This window comes from Branchiostoma floridae, chromosome 9 (genome assembly GCF_000003815.2).
Source record: "Branchiostoma floridae strain S238N-H82 chromosome 9, Bfl_VNyyK, whole genome shotgun sequence".
In the NCBI taxonomy this organism is placed as follows: Eukaryota; Metazoa; Chordata; class Leptocardii; order Amphioxiformes; family Branchiostomatidae; genus Branchiostoma; species Branchiostoma floridae.
In genome coordinates this window covers 14,239,122-14,254,681 of record NC_049987.1, presented here as the reverse complement: position 1 = coordinate 14,254,681, position 15,560 = coordinate 14,239,122, and the positions used below count along the sequence as shown (strand labels likewise).

The 15,560-nt window shown below is 40.5% G+C and overlaps 3 protein-coding genes and 6 non-coding genes across 11 annotated transcripts in view; 1 reads left to right on the top strand and 8 right to left on the bottom strand.

Annotated features, from left to right (window-relative positions):
- Positions 1-80: 80 nt before the first annotated feature.
- LOC118422587 (transmembrane protein 26-like) lies at positions 81-3,297 on the bottom strand. The gene is made up of 4 exons (XM_035830223.1): positions 3,100-3,297; positions 2,397-2,515; positions 1,805-1,943; positions 81-1,433 (listed from the first exon to the last, which is right to left on the bottom strand). Exons 1-4 carry the CDS (start codon positions 3,178-3,180, stop codon positions 750-752), a joined length of 1,023 nt encoding a protein of 340 aa, XP_035686116.1. The 5' UTR covers positions 3,181-3,297; the 3' UTR covers positions 81-749.
- Positions 3,298-4,462: 1,165 nt separating this feature from the next.
- Positions 4,463-9,859, bottom strand: LOC118422583 (60S ribosomal protein L13a-like). The gene is made up of 8 exons (XM_035830220.1): positions 9,757-9,859; positions 8,892-8,967; positions 7,969-8,034; positions 7,616-7,717; positions 6,324-6,409; positions 6,069-6,128; positions 5,476-5,598; positions 4,463-4,620 (listed from the first exon to the last, which is right to left on the bottom strand). Exons 1-8 carry the CDS (start codon positions 9,766-9,768, stop codon positions 4,531-4,533), a joined length of 615 nt encoding a protein of 204 aa, XP_035686113.1. The 5' UTR covers positions 9,769-9,859; the 3' UTR covers positions 4,463-4,530.
- LOC118423695 lies at positions 5,136-5,218 on the bottom strand. The gene has a single exon (XR_004832093.1). It is a non-coding gene; the product is annotated as a small nucleolar RNA Z195/SNORD33/SNORD32 family (small nucleolar RNA).
- On the bottom strand, positions 7,372-7,442 carry LOC118423698. Its single transcript, XR_004832096.1, has one exon. It is a non-coding gene; the product is annotated as a small nucleolar RNA SNORD34 (small nucleolar RNA).
- Positions 7,826-7,894, bottom strand: LOC118423697. The gene has a single exon (XR_004832095.1). It is a non-coding gene; the product is annotated as a small nucleolar RNA SNORD34 (small nucleolar RNA).
- Positions 8,304-8,386, bottom strand: LOC118423694. The gene has a single exon (XR_004832092.1). It is a non-coding gene; the product is annotated as a small nucleolar RNA Z195/SNORD33/SNORD32 family (small nucleolar RNA).
- Positions 9,093-9,175, bottom strand: LOC118423696. The gene has a single exon (XR_004832094.1). It is a non-coding gene; the product is annotated as a small nucleolar RNA Z195/SNORD33/SNORD32 family (small nucleolar RNA).
- Positions 9,860-10,285: 426 nt separating the features above from the next.
- Trnaw-cca lies at positions 10,286-10,357 on the top strand. Its single transcript has one exon. It is a non-coding gene; the product is annotated as a tRNA-Trp (tRNA).
- A 282-nt stretch (positions 10,358-10,639) lies between these two features.
- The window catches only part of LOC118422577 (myosin-2 heavy chain-like), a 35,969-nt gene continuing 31,048 nt past the window's right edge, over positions 10,640-15,560 (bottom strand). For all 3 annotated transcript variants that reach the window (XM_035830210.1, XM_035830211.1, XM_035830212.1), the window contains 8 exons: positions 15,398-15,502; positions 15,017-15,144; positions 14,557-14,831; positions 14,255-14,296; positions 13,960-14,098; positions 13,182-13,550; positions 12,411-12,558; positions 10,640-12,119 (listed from right to left, as the gene is read on the bottom strand). In XM_035830210.1, the coding sequence (XP_035686103.1) occupies positions 11,907-12,119; positions 12,411-12,558; positions 13,182-13,550; positions 13,960-14,098; positions 14,255-14,296; positions 14,557-14,831; positions 15,017-15,144; positions 15,398-15,502 (1,419 nt within the window). In that variant the 3' untranslated portion in view covers positions 10,640-11,906. The remainder of the gene's footprint in view (positions 12,120-12,410; positions 12,559-13,181; positions 13,551-13,959; positions 14,099-14,254; positions 14,297-14,556; positions 14,832-15,016; positions 15,145-15,397; positions 15,503-15,560) is intronic.

Here is a 15,560-nt window from a genome sequence, read left to right as displayed (position 1 = left end):
TGCCACTGCAAAGCTGATATCGTTAAAACACAAGAAAAATTGGTTGGCAGATCAACTACATTTGATTAGTACATGGCCCATACACATTTTCAATTGTAAACATAGCTGAAACTTTTTCCATTTGTACTGCCATCTTATCTATATACAAATACTGTACATATATGGCTGCCTTATACTCATATGCATAAAAGTTACCACAATGAATAACACATAGCTTCAAATCTATAATCATAATCATAAATTAAACTAATCTGGCCTTATGATTAAGCGGGAAATGATTTATAGATTTGTGAGATCACGTGGCACAGTGACAGCGTGTTTGCCTCTGGACCGAAAGGTCTCAAGGTTGAATCCGGCTGCGACTGTCACCGATCTTGTGCCCTTGGGAAAGGCACTTTACACAGCTTTCCTCACTTTACTCAGGTGAAAATGAGTATTAGTCTCGGCTAGGCCGTCCCCCGGATAGGACGTAAAAATTGAGGTCCCGTGTCTGGGGAGAGCCATACCCACTTCACGTGCAATGGTGCGGTGTGAGTGGTTCAAAACCTACAGTTCATGGCAATGACTGTCGTTTCAACTTGCATCATCGTACATGTACAGAAGATTCATCGCAGTGTACTGCCATTATAAAAAATAAAATGTTAACCGTACAATTTTGTATAGCAACCACAAACTTTATACTATGAAAACAAATGGTATATGATCTCTTCTTATCCAATGTTATTTTCACTTCTTGGTCCTCATTAATTTCATGCGTCCAGAACAGTGATATCGCCATTCGTGTCATTGTGCGTTTCACCACTGTCATTGTCATTATCTTTCACAGTGGTTTCAAGTTCATCATCGTTATCATCATCGTAACACGCGATGGAAACGAGTCTGTAGATCTGCAGCACGATCACAACTATGTTCTTCCCCACGAAGAACACCATCAAGTTGTGGAAGATTCTCTCTTGGATCATGAAAAACAGCCGAAGAGCCAGAAACGGCCCGTCCTGCATCAGCAGTGTCATGAAGATGCCGATGACTTCCTTGGTGCAACAGCCGCAACAGTTGTTGCTGTTTGGACCATTGGACCAGGTGCTCTTCGCTTTAGACTCATCCCCCGGCGATACCGCGTTGTTTTTGGACAACTTTGACAGAGGTTTGTCGTGAAACGAGGTGAACATGATAGGAAACTGGAGTAGACCGAGCGTAAACAGACCCAAGATGGGATAGATGTACATTTCCTTGTACTTGATCTTGTTTTCATCCAGGAGGCTGAATAGTTCCAAGATGTCCGCTCCGGCCGTGACGTAAACCAATAGGAGCTCGGAGAGTTGGTCACGTGACAGGGCGCTCCGGGGCATCACCCATCTCCCAAGGATAAGGCTGAGGAAGACAACTTGCTCCAGGGCTTTCACCCAGTCTTCTCCACTTACTTCAAGGGCAAGCTACAGAGCATAATTATTGATGAAACATTAGTGACCATATGATTAATATGAATTCATTCATGTGCTGTAGGTATTCTTTTAGAACATCAACATACATGCTTGCACACACACGCACGCGCACATACACACAAAGACACGTTTCCACAAACTTGTGTGATTCAATCTTTTGCCTTATATGCGTGTCTCTCTATCATGAAATCTAAAAATCTGAATTCTGACTTAGTTAACATTTGATAACACAAGAAAAAGTATTTGGCAGATCAATTTACATATTCATAAACGTAGTCAAAGCAAAACAATTAAGGGGATAGTTGACCTACAAAATGTGTTGGGGATCTAAAATCTTAAGTCTTTCGGTGCCCTCTTCTTACCTGTCCAACCACTATGACGTCCTGTCTTTGAGATGTGGTGTTCCCCCTCATCTCGACCCGTTCCTGGTGTAGCGTGATCTCCAGCAGCCAGACGGAGGGAATGGTGGAGGCCAGGTACAGGAACACAGCGGGACTGAACCTGTTTAGTTAGAAGATATTTATCATCGTGTACAGCTAGGGGTGGTACCCTTACCCTTGGGCACTGACACAGGGCCAGTACAGTATGGGGCTTGTTCTCAGCTGGTAGTATTGTGTGTTCAACATACTAGTTCTCTTTCTCGTAAGTGCTGAGCGCCAAGCAGACATGTGATTAGCATGACCTAATAGGACCAAGGATTTTTAACCTCCTTGATAGGACCAAGGTGAGGACAAGCCAAATTAGATGACAAACATGCTTAGATGAGCAATAATCTTAACGATTAATTGAAGTTACTAGTATGTCTTCAACGTTAGTATGTTTATATTGATGTGTATTAACAAATGGTTGGATGATAATATTTTACAAACTCGAGTTATGCATACACACCTACAAAACCAGAGCTCTATCCGCGACCGTAAACATAACCTTCTTGACGAATGTAATTTTACGTACCATTTCCAGTCCTCTTTCTCCCTGTACAGTGCAATGCACATCTCCACCAACATCAGGAACGCTCCCAGCACTATCGGCCAGCTGAGATGGAGTGGGGGATCTGTCACCATCACAAACACCTGCACAGACACACGGACAACAGTTTAGAAAATGACGTCAAAGTACTCATAATGAAGTGGTGTTCGACACCCAGGCCAATTTCAGATGTACATTTAAATCTTTAAATGTTAGCCGTGGGATTATTAATTTTTTTTCGCGGTTTTCACATTCATCACGAATGATTATAAGACAGACAGTACCTTAGTACGTTTTAAGGAAGAAAAGTCATGGGTCTCGCGGTTTAGACCGTTGTCGGAGCAAGTAACTCATAGCCGATCATAGCTTAGCTAGTATTATAGTTAGGGTTGTTGATGGTTATATCTTACACATCTTTCCTCACTCAGTGGTGCTTGAGAAACATACAAGCAAAAATAGGGGATGGAATATTTTACGAACATTAATATTTTTAGTGATTTACGTTTTTAGCGTTGTTTTCTGTCTCTCTCTGAGCGCATGAAACGTTCTGGTGTTTGTAGTAACAATACAATAACACAGTAACTGTAACAGTACAGTAGTCCAGTACATTTGTAGTTCCATGTAATGCTACATTATGTTACTTGGCACACACATGTCAGTCTTTCTACATGGTTAAAACACCACCTACCCGCCAGTAGCAGAGCGCCACAGCCGAGCCGAACAGCAGACGGGCGAGGACCGTCCTTAGCGCCAAGGAACACTTCATCATCACTCCGGTAGTGTTCCGCTTGCAGAGTTAAACGTTGGCAAGAAAACGTATTGTACTGATGGCAGCCCCACACGTAAACTTTCAGACACTCTCAGCCCTCAAAGCAAGGTGAGCGGTGTTTCCTCAACCCACCCACTTTATATACAGTCAGTAAGCTATTCATTACATGAAAGAATGGGTTGCTTACTACATATCACTACCAAGTAGCTGCAATGTTTTACTCGGAAGGATGGGCTGATCATTTTTCGTGCACATAAATGGCTATACAAGCGGCGTTAACGTAAGTACACTTTGGTTGCGTCGAAACTACCAACTTAAAACATTCAATATACAGAAAAAGTGCGTTTGCCAAGAACAATGACTGCCGGGGGTTTGTTGCTTAGATCTCAAGTTACTAACCAATGAAATCAATGCCAGGTTCACGATCATTGGTTGTTTTGAACTTTTACCAGACTTAGGGCGCGGTCACATACAATGTGATACATCATACAATCGTCACAGTCACACGATAATAAAGTTATAGCATTCTTGGGAAAGGCGTACAAAACTCATCTGTCCTGTTACAGACAGAAAAGGTTGCCTATAATATCATTGTTGGACATTTCTGTCCGCCCAATCGGCTCCCTAGATTAGCAATGATTGGTCCCTTTTTACCTACTCATGTTTACCTTCTTCTATATCCACAAAACAAATGGAAGGGAAGTCTTTTCACTGATCCGTGGTATTACGTCATACCATCAACATTGGTCGTGGAGTAAGTTACGCAATACCTCCTTTGATTTGGTAAACGCTACACATGCATGGGTGTGGGCTCGTATTCAGGCTTTTTGGGATACAGCTGTCCTTCTGATGGGTCAAGCCAAGGTTAACCTTCTTGGTCTAACTTGTTCGCTCAGAGAGAACATTTATTCGGGGCTAGGAGAGACTGCAAGGCAAGATGGACAATTGTGTTATGTCAAAAGGTATAATCTCCATGCTAATCTACCAGTGTTAAGCTAGCCAAGGAGTGTTCTGAGCCACCCTTGTGACTTGTATAGAATCTTGTTCCAAGTTGGCTTAGAACACTAGTCTTGTACACAGTTGGGACTTATCAGAAAAACCTAACAGAAAAAATTACTACATGTATACTCACAATTAATGTAGACTGATTTTCCTTAGATACCACTCCATATTTGCTCCTCTGAACATATCCAAATATGACAAAATGACTTTCTCAAATTTTGTCTAACATAAGGTCTACTAGTCATGTAAAAACAACAGACTCCAAATGAAAACAATCAAGACAGTTTTGTAAGTTGTGTTTTTATTTTCTCTCTGCACAATGTGTGTACATCCTCAGGTGGCCCATGTTCAGGCGACGTAGTGACCAGCCTCCTCGATCTGCTTGTTGAGGGGCTCCAGCTTCTTGGACAGGTTCTGCATGGCCTGTGTCCGCATTTTCTGTGGGGAGGGAAAAATGACACATTAGAATGTTACCATGAAAATTGCGATGTAACAGTGGGACTTAAGCTAACAATACCTTCAGAATTTGTTCTCCTTTCTAGACCTGGACCTAATCCTCTGTCATATGTCACGCCTGTCACACATAGCCAACTATTGACTCCCAACCAACTCTGTGCCATGGTTTGGAGTTTGTTGTGAACACCACTGCATGAACACAGTCATCTGTGGTTGAGGTTGTCTAATTATCTTTAAAGTCATATTCTGCTTGGTTACAAACTGGGGCTAGAATATGATGAATTCCAGGCTACTACCAACTTGGCACTGCCCTTAGTTAGTGAATTGTTGGGGACAAAGTCGTGGTAATGTCTTGAATGTGTGACAAGGGCTTGGGGACTAGACACCAGTACAGACGCAGGCCAAGATTTGGAACTGGAAGCTTTGTCTGATTATTTGTAAACTAAGCATGAAGCCATCTGTGTTTTTGAGTTGTTTTCTTTGATTGTATTGCAAGTTGTGTCTCAGATGGTGGTACATGTTAGATTTTCTCATAGTCGAGACTCAAACATGAGTGGGTGAATGAATCATCACAGACACAAGCGGAAAGAAAATTTTGCTCTTAAAGAATCATATTCATAACTGATAGAACACTCATGGACAAAGTTAGTTGGAGATGCAGAAGTAATCAAAGTTGGCAATACTACCACGGAACATTTGACTACAATTGCTAAATTCCAATTGCAATGTTGTTCTGTCGCCACAAGATTTTACAGTACCCAGACAGGTGTACCAGACAACCAAGTACCCAAACAGTTTTACAGGTACAGTTTACCCGTGCCCAACCCTTGTACCTACCATGGTTTTCTTCTTGTTCTGCCAGTACAGCTTGGCGCGGGCGGAGCGCTTGGCCTCTAGAGTGTCGACCACCTCCTTGTACTTCCAGCCAACCTCGTGGGACAGACGGCCAAGTGAACAGAACTGTGGGGACAACCACCAGCAAAATAAATCCCTTTTCACTGGTAAAGATGTGAACAATACTTTTTGATATCTAAATTTCTGCATAACACAACTGGTGACTTAAAATTCAAGAAGAATTTCCAGCAAGTCATGCATCCATACAACTTAATATATTAAGACAGAAATCATGAAACGCATATAGTCAAGGGCATAGTTTATTTCAGAACTGTAGGACTAGGTTTAATGACGTCTAATTTGAAAACTTCTTAATTAAAAATTGATTAAATCTTCAACCAAGAAGGCAAACTTTAAGTCTTTTGGGGGAAATGTTGCCAGGGAAAGACCAATGGTGTTTTTTGTATAAACATAATGTTGATACTTGATATACACTTCCTAAAAACATAATACTAAAGGTTTAGCCTATTTCTCCTGTCAAATGTTTCCTACATTTCAAACAGATGGCCCTGCAAACCTTCCTGGTCAATACTTACCCTACGGTTGGGCATGAGACGGATGACCCTCAGGGCAGATGGCACAACCAGTCTCTTTTGCTGAAAAATAGAAGAAATTTCCCATTTATCTATTCCCTGATAGACTGATATACAGATGCTAACAATGACAAATAAGTCATTATCTTAAACTGAACTTCTTGTGTCTAATGAAATAGCTACTTCCAAAACAGACAGTCGGTGATGATATTCTTCTTCTCACAATATATTCTTGACATGATGTCTTAAAATCCTTACCTTGTCATAAGGAGGTGGAATGCCCTCAAAGACCTTCAAGCGTTCCAAGGCCTGTGCACCTCGGGTTGTCTTGTGCGGCAACATGCCTGGCAAATGTATAGATTAGCAGGAAGCATTACACTATGTCTATGGAAGCACCATCACAATGGAAATAGAAACACAGGGTGTAGATACAGCATACAGACATCAGTGGGGCTTGTTTTTTTTACACCATCACTTGGCACTCTTTAGTGATTCAAACAAACTTTAAGTCATCATTTGTCCCTCTTGACTGGTAAAAATGGAACCTCATCTTCAAGAAGATTTGTTCTTTGGTTAAAATTTGTACATCGTATGTCTTTTTAAATGGTACAGTTCTGTAAAAACACTAAAAACTATATAAAACATATATATAGGAAAGGAACTCACCGTTTTGGAGATGAGTGTTTGAACTTTAATGGAGTGAAATACTTGCAAAATTACATTTTATGATTGTTAGTGAAAAAATATTGAGCAATCATTCCAGAAGGAACTCAATAATTCACATGTAGGAAAAAGGAAAATTTGACTGTAACCAAAGATAGCTTTCAGAGTGCAACCATATCAAACGAGGGGAAAATGATGACTTATCAAGCATAAAAAACAGCCAACTTGGCGATACGAAAACAGACTGAATTCATAGCTCATATGCACAAATGGTGTCAATAAAACACATGACGGAAAAAAAATTCATGCAACGCACTGAATCAAAATAGTGAGTTGAAAAAATTAAACATTTAAACAAGTGGTTTGAAGAAAATTACACCGCAAACATAAAGATAACGTGTTATGGAGAAAGGGGCATTCAGAGTGACGATCATGATCCAAATCTAGCAGGTTATGTTTAGTGCTGCTTGCTTTGTTCAAAACAGTGCTCACGGAGTTCAACCTGACTGATCATTGTTTTGATCAGAGATTTTGCAAAGTGTGTTACAGTTTTACATATTAGATAGAACAACAAAGTTGTCCTCCCTGAGAAGGAAATTAGCCCCTCACTGTTATGTACTTGATAAGAACTCAGAAATGAGAATGTGGTCTCAGCTGGTTTTTATCTCTCACTGTGTTCGGACAATGTAGGTAAAAAAAGCATCACTGACCACAGAAAAAGTTTTGACGTGTTTTTCCTTTTGTTATCTGAACAAATTGCAGACACCATGATGAAAGGTAGTGAAAAGATTCAGATATTGAAATACTGCTTTAGAACATGAGCAAAATGAATGCCCCTATGTCATGAAAAGTTGTCGAGTGGAAACGGGCACTTGAATTTTTCTTACCACGGACAGTCCTCCAGAAGATGCGGCTGGGGGCCCTGAGATGGAAGGGTCCGCGGGAAGGCTTGGTGTTCGTTCTCTTACGCAGGAACTCCAAGTACTTCACTGTTGGGAATGGGAACAACATTAGGCTACCACACTCCGGTACACTCACAGGACTCACTAAACAATGATATCTTAAGGAAAGGGCAATGCTGCCTAATGGAAACAAAATGTGGTCTCAGTTGGTTTTATCTCTCACTGTATTCAGACAATGTAGGTAAAAAGGCATCACTGACCACAGAAACAAAACTGAAAAAAATTGTGTACTGTTTTGCTGCCCCAACTATACATCAAAGTAAATGTAAACCACTTACACTTGTTTCTGTAGAAGCTCCCAGAAATGTTGATCCCCTCACATCTTACGACAACTATTTTCTGGCCTGCAAGAGAAGGACATAGTTATAGATAACTAACACCTTTAGCAGAAAAGGATACTTAATATTCCTAGTCACATGTTTAAGACACACTAGGTACTATGATTCATAGACAGTTCTATATTTGTACTTTTTTATATTGACAATCTTTGTCGACCAGAGTGGAAATCATAGCTGCTAAGCATCTTCTCTTTGTGTTCCTGGCACTAAATAAGACCCAGAACATTAGTAAGAAACCTAGGCTCAACACATGATCCTACTGCATGTTGCATCATTGTGTCTCAGATGGTGGTACATGTTAGATTTTCTCATAGTCGAGACTCAAACATGAGTGGGTGAATGAATCATCACAGACACAAGCATAAAGAAAACTTTTGTAGATTCCACAGGATTCGACTTTAACCAGCACATTTAATTTCCATTCCATGCAGAAATCACTGCGCTTACTAATACCAACAAAAACAAGGATTTTACCACCTCAATATCAATACAAATACAGGCAGGGTTCTCACTAGGATTTTTTTTCAGTGTAGGGGCTGCATCTTAGCACTGCACAGTCATGTGGCAAGTAGAGCAACTACGGCATGGGTGTCTGATGGCATCCTCAACATTTAAACTGTATAACCCCCAGAAACATTAGTTTCCTATATTTTGTGGGCCACACTTAATCAGTCAATACAATTAAGTCAACATTTTTACATCTTTGGTGCAAAGCAACAGAAAATCCCTCAACGAAAATCTCCCATCACAGGGAAAGAGACAAAAGTTACAGCACTGGGGCTCTTAAGGCCCTACACTAAACTGCGCTGGCAAGGACCCTGACTGGTATTTCATGATGTTTCATATGAAAGCCTCTGTCTTACCTTGAAGGATGCTTTTGGCAACCACAGCTGCCAGCCGACCAAGCAGGTGGTTATTGGCGTCGATAATCAACACTTTCTGTAACGTAAAAGGATAAGAAAAGATTAGTATCACTCAAGGCAAAGAAGACGATCTACCTGAGAAAATGTTTGTATGTGCAAAATGACAACCTAAATGTCAATTTTGTCTACAATTTGAATCCCAGTGTCTCAGATGGTGGTACATGTTAAATTTTCTCATAGTCGAGACTCAAACATGAGTGGGTGAATGAATCATCATAGACACACCAACACTTGAACAGCAAAACGTATGTAACATAGAAAAGTAAAACACAGAATATTAGCAACTATAATTTGGCTTGAGGTGTTTACTGTAGCTTTTGAACTGCTTACTCCACAAGGTAAATATATAATATAGTAAATTTTTTTATCTAGTCTTCCTTTTACCTAGGTTTCAGCCCCCCTCCCCCTTCAGCAGTAAGTACTTCGTATTCCAGAAATTATTGAAAGTGGAAAGGTAAACCAAGGCTTCTGTGCAGTGCCCCCGACAAGACTTCTAAGACTCCAACCAATATATGTAAGTTTTATCATCTTACGTAGCTACCATAACTTTGGTCTCTGAGCTACACTTTCTTCCGTACTGCATCTATTCTATCCGCATGTGTAGAACTGCATATGCACATGTGACACATACCGGTACCATAACGTTTCCTTCTAACGAGTCACGTCACTAATTCATAGGAAAATCAGGATGTAGAAGGAAATACAAGTTTCCTGTATGTGCCATGACAGTATATTCGGGCAAGATATAGTTAAAAGGAACGTAAAATCCCCTTGTATATACGTCTGTCTCAATTTTTCTACCTACCCCGACCGCCATCTTGGCCAAAGAGACCGAAACGTGGACGGGTTTCCTTGATGACTTTCAGGGGTCCCACCGCAGAGAAACGATGGTTTATAAGATTTGATTTAATCACTACGTTACTGGCTCTCCAGTCTGGCCTTAAAGATAGGGTACAATTGCATGAAAAGCTATAAGTATGACATGAGAACAGATTTTTCAAAAAGAGTTCAAGTCACACTTAAATGTATCAATTATCGTAAAAGGGATTCTACCCTATGTCACATTGCGATGCGTTGTCAAGCTGGCAACCACTCTCTGCAAGTCTTAGAAGTATCGCTAGAGGGCCGGTTACCAGGATGTTGGACTTGGGTGACTTGTATGAAATCTAATCGTTATTTTAAGTTATGGGTGAAAAATGTGTGTATACAACTGTAATAAAATGATAATGATATATCATTTAAACATTCACTAATCGGCAAAAATCACGTGTGAATAATGATTTATCTCAAAATGTGTTTAAGTACTGTTGTATTCTTCCCGCCATCAGCTGACTGACTCCGTGGCGCAACGGTAGCGCGTCTGACTCCAGATCAGAAGGTTGCGTGTTCGAATCACGTCGGGGTCAGGGCGATATTTTTTCATTTTTACCTCTTTTTATGAGCACAACTATTGCGAATTTAGTGCACTGTGATTTTTTGTGTAGAAATTATTTTCCTATTCCAGCTCTTTTTATTTTCTTGATTTCATCTGAGCCATGTAATCTAATGGATAGTACATTGTAGTATTGCTGTAATACTCGTCTTTTACTGGCAAAGGAGGTTCTAATATTTCCCTTTATTTAAGTCTTGTATTTTCCTATATAGGGATGATCGCAGACAGGCCAAGTGAAAAAACGACAAGAAAATAGTAATATTGCCATTAGCGTTGTTTATTTCAAATGTACGAAAAGCTTTCCAACAGAACCACCCTTCAACACCTTGATCCCAGCCCAATTGTGACAAAAAACATATATGAATATATTTGTTGCTAGCACAGAGATTCCTCATAGCACTTTACCACTTATTAAATTACGTCAGTTTGTCCAACTATTCAATGAAAATAGTGAGATCGAGTAAACAATGATAACTTGAGTTTACATAGCCTCACAGATGTCGAGCCACGCACAAGATATAGGAAATGCAGCCGAAATACAAATATATTGAAAAGCAACTGGCCGTTATATGATAAAAAATGATCACAAATGCAACTGTTTGGACAAAAATACAATGCGTAACACTTTCACTTAAATCACCGACTTAGTACATAGAAAATATCCTTAAAATTTTTCAAAACTCCCAGTGAACAACTATGACTTTTAAACTTCCATTTCGTTGTGTATGAAAAGTCCCAAGGCCACCAATAAATTAGACATTGTAAATGCATTGTTACATTTCTTCACCTTCTTCACATAACAAGATTCTTAAAATATGATAATATTACTTGCATAATATAATGAGCAAATTGTGTACGAACACTAAGAATCCCAGTTTATTTATTCATTTATCAATCACGAAATATTTCGTTATTACAAAGCAATACGTTCGTGATGCATAGCTTCTATCAAATGTTACCATGCCAATATAACATCAATTTCTATTTTTTTTTTGCCATTTTCTCATTTGACCTGCTATAACTTCCACCAATTAAGGCAATCTTAACAATCGTCGTATATCATAATAGAATAGAATGAATATGTATCATAATGATAGCACAAAGCTTTCATCAATTACTTCATGTATTGCAATATGGTTTATGGCGAATCATAATCGTGCCTACAGGTAAGCAGAGCACATCTTGTACATAACACACTTATCGTAGGCTGCTAAGTGTTAGAACACTCTCCCTGTTATACATGTATCAAGTACAGTTCATCTCCCAATAAATAAATAGATCTAGGTGTGTGCCCAATGGAATGCATTTAGTATAAGCTTTGTTGATAGATACTTTATGCTAATGGTTTGACTCGATGTAAACTAAGCCACTGTCAGTTGTTCATAACTCTTCTTTGAGGAATATATTGTCCCATCAGCACCACAATTAGTGAATTAATCATCAATGATGTTCATAATGTTGTTTTTTTTTAAATTAAAATCAAATGGAATCATAGAAATCTTAAGACGATAAGTGAATCTGTCTTAGGAAGATATTGACATTTCCATGATCATCTCCTCGGAGATCTTGAGTTCTCTGTTGAACTCGGCTGTGTCTCCAAGGATGACCAGGTCCCACTCCTGCACCTTGGCCTCGGCGGCGTTCGGGATCTTGGTCTTCAGGGTCAGGGTGCCGTCAGTGTTGTCCAGGACAAGGCTGTCGTTCAGAGCTGTTCGGATGAACCCATCTCCATGGAGCTGAGAGGAAGAAGAATATATGATTCTTAATATCTCATAAAGAATTATCAACATTTACATCAGGAAAGTAGCTTTAGAAAACGTTCACGTCTCAATCGTCTTTTTTAAGCTAGCGACACACACACACACACACTGCGAGACTGTGACTATCAATGGGTTGTTCTTTAAATTACATTTTTTACATTTTCTTTAATCATATAAGCACTTGGTCTGATTGTATGCTTTAACTATCGTTGTCAAAGCAAGACACATGATCATTGCTGAAAACGTGTGAAGTGCAGCTTAACTTACCACCCATTGCTGGCTCTTCTTGCCCGGCACGGGCTGGGTCGCCACAACCTTGGCGTCATCCTTGGCGTTCGCTCCCGGCACGTCCAAGGCCAAGTTGTTCAGCCGGTTGATGATCATGCCATTTGTGAAGGACCAAAGCTGCTCCTTCCTGTAGAAACAGAAGGACAAAGCATACAGTTAGACAAGTTTGTACGCCGAAAGACAATGAGAGGAAAGTAAGCACTTCTACTCTTTGTTTGGCATTCACAAGTCGTTGTCTGTGCTACAGCAGTAACAGGCAAAGTGATGTAAGCACAAATCGATTGCACATTTGCATGATTCATAATATAATCAGTGAAACACTATGAGATCACGATTAATGATTAGGTAGCTTTGTTTTAAGCTGTCTAATGGACATCGCGATCGCAAACACACATAAACACAAATATATACACAGACAGCTATACGAATGTATGTCCGGACAACACTGATGAAACTGTTCGGAACAAATTCAAAGTCATTGTTATTTGTAAGTAGTGGCTATAACTACTGCGCGGTAATAACATTATGTATCAGCTAACTAATGGCAATATTTGTCAGCGTAATGCAATTCATGGCATCATTCCTACGGAGTTGACACTACTATTAATGTTAGTCATGGGCCAGTTGGTCATTTCATCTATTAAGCCTGTGGTGGATCTAAAAGCTGATTAGGTGGTAAGCAGTTGGGCGACAAAAAGCTGCAATAGCGCGGCTGGCGGTGAGGCGTCTTGCTGTTTCCTGTAGGTCTACCTGGGAGGGTATGTCTTATTCGTCAGAATCACGTCTACGTATTTGACAGGAGTGGAGGTGGCCCTTGGTGGGCCCGCATCGACGCCGTTCATCCCCATGGACGCGCGCCCCTGGGATGTTTGCCGGGTGGATAGGCCTCCGGTAGCCTTGTCGGACGAACTTGAACTCGCCACTCTCCTCTGTGTGTACCGGCTGCTGGTCTGACTTGACGATGAAGAGTATGATGAGGAGTAGGACGACGAGTACGCTGTTGAGGAGCCCTGCTGGACAGTACCACATGCGTACTGCCCCGTACCAGCGCGGTTGAGGCTTCCGAATGCCTCGCTCATATTTTGCCCTAACCTCCTCTGCGATGTTCGCGGGAATGTTCTGAGAGTAAAGTGGCGAAGGGAGTGCAAACGGAAAGTTTAACAGAGAACATGAGATCACCAATTACAATGCCAAGATAAAGATGTAAAGTTAATAAACACCAAACAAAATTAAAACATCCACGTGAAATAGAATCGAGAGAAACAATAGAATAATGGAACACCGATTGAGAAAAAGGAAGTATTTGTGGCAGGGTTCATTTGTGTTCACCAATCAGAGCATAAGACAACAGTTTCGCCCCAAACCAACCCGAGACAAGTAAAGGTGCAAGGTTTCAAACGGTTGAGTCTACAACTTCAATATATAACTACAACATATGTTTGAAATACTCTACAGCCTGTTTCGCACAAAACACTAGTCACAAGATCAATGGCAATGGTCTAAGTTTAAAACGAGTACATCTCCGTACCCGTCAGCCTTGGATCTGATGGCTATCTCAGACTCTGTGACGCCCTCCCCTGACACCACACCCAGCGCCTGTCCGTCCTGGCGGTTGATCAGGTAGAAGATGAACTTCTCCAGGGTACTCTTGAAGACATCTGAGCGCTCTGGAGCGAAAGAAAAGAATTCGATGACTTTTTGCTTCAAAACGTAAGGATGGTTACATGCAGCATCCAATCATCTTCGTGGAAAGGGTCGACAAAAAGGTAATAATAATATTTCCCTTAAATGTAAGATAGACAAAGGTGACAAGAATGACATACCTTCCACTTCTATCATCTTGTAGCCAAGGTAGCCCGGTTCAGCTATAGAAACGTGAAAGAAGATAGCTTTAGCAACATATTGTATTGTCATATCTACTTTGATATTGGTGATACTTGACTTAATCAAACTGAAATGGACATCGATTGATTGTACACGCGTATCTATAATCATAAGCCACACAAGATTCTTGTGAAAGCTGAACCTTATCATCAAACAATATCTTCCTATACAAATGCAAGATACTATTTCATCTGAATCAAGAGCTGCTAATCCTTGGTAGTTTGGATAGTCTTGTACTTACTTGTCTTCATGTGCAGTTCCTCTCTGATCTCCAGTACTATCGCACCAGCTGCATCAATAATCTGCGTTATCTTCACCTTCTCTCCTCCCTCTTCAATGACCTTGACCATCACCTTCTCTCCCTCCTTGACCTTGATGATTTCCTCTCCCTTCTTGACCTCTCTGATTTCCGTCATCTCCACAGCCTCCTCTGAGATGATTGTGATCTCCTCTATTTGCATCTCCGGGATAACTGTCTGCATGAATGTCCATGGAGAGATCGGCTCCAAAATCAGCCTGAAAAATGTCAAAGAATTCATCTTAACTGATCTATTGAATGCTGGTAAATTAGAATGTCATTAACTGCGAAGCGTATTCAACTGACTCTAACATGGAATTGACGTGTGATATCATAGATGCATGTAACCATTATGAGATTGAGAGAGTTTATATGATATGGCTGGAACAAAACTTTGACGTACTTTCCGTTCTCATCTGCCAGAAGATCTTTGTAGATCCAGTTATCTCTGTCCGCGTCCATCTTCTCGTTCAGAAGCTCCATGTTCTTCAGGGCCAGTTCCATGATCTGGTCTGCTGCATCTTCCTCCGCCTGCAGAACAAGTTGGGTATAGTTGTATTTTGTGAATGAAATAAACCGTGTACATGCATGTACCTCTAGTTTGAACATACGATTATTGTTCAAAGAACCCCTGGCCTCCCTGTGTACCTCCAAACCTTGCTACAGAAACAAAGATATGAAAGCCCAAACAACAGCAGCAACAGATTGCCGTGTATTTAGATCCTCATAAATGTTTGGTTTTAAGAATACAAAGTTATGCAAATAAAAGCAAAATGACGTTCACCTGCATCAACTTGGTCTCCATCTCTTCCAGATCCTTCTCGGCTTGATCAGCCCCAGTTTCTGCCTCCTTTTCTTTGTCCGCCAGTTGGCCTTCAAGCTCCTTCAGCTGTAGGTACAGGGAAATTAAGAAGTCTCATACCTACTGAAGTCAAGAATAATTCATC

Bases quoted from the DNA above. Each gene is read 5' to 3' on its own strand.
- LOC118422583 (XM_035830220.1), bottom strand. The intron at 5,599-6,068 runs GTAAGTATTGAC...TTGTCCCCACAG, and splicing joins GTCTCATGCCCAACCGTAGG to TTCTGTTCACTTGGCCGTCT. The intron at 4,621-5,475 runs GTAGGTACAAGG...CCCTCCCCACAG, and splicing joins AGAACAAGAAGAAAACCATG to AAAATGCGGACACAGGCCAT.
- LOC118422587 (XM_035830223.1), bottom strand. From the start codon at position 3,180: ATGATGAAGTGTTCCTTGGCGCTAAGGACGGTCCTCGCCCGTCTGCTG. The intron at 2,516-3,099 runs GTAGGTGGTGTT...GTGTCTGTGCAG, and splicing joins TGGCGCTCTGCTACTGGCGG to GTGTTTGTGATGGTGACAGA. The intron at 1,944-2,396 runs GTACGTAAAATT...CTAACTAAACAG, and splicing joins GAGAAAGAGGACTGGAAATG to GTTCAGTCCCGCTGTGTTCC.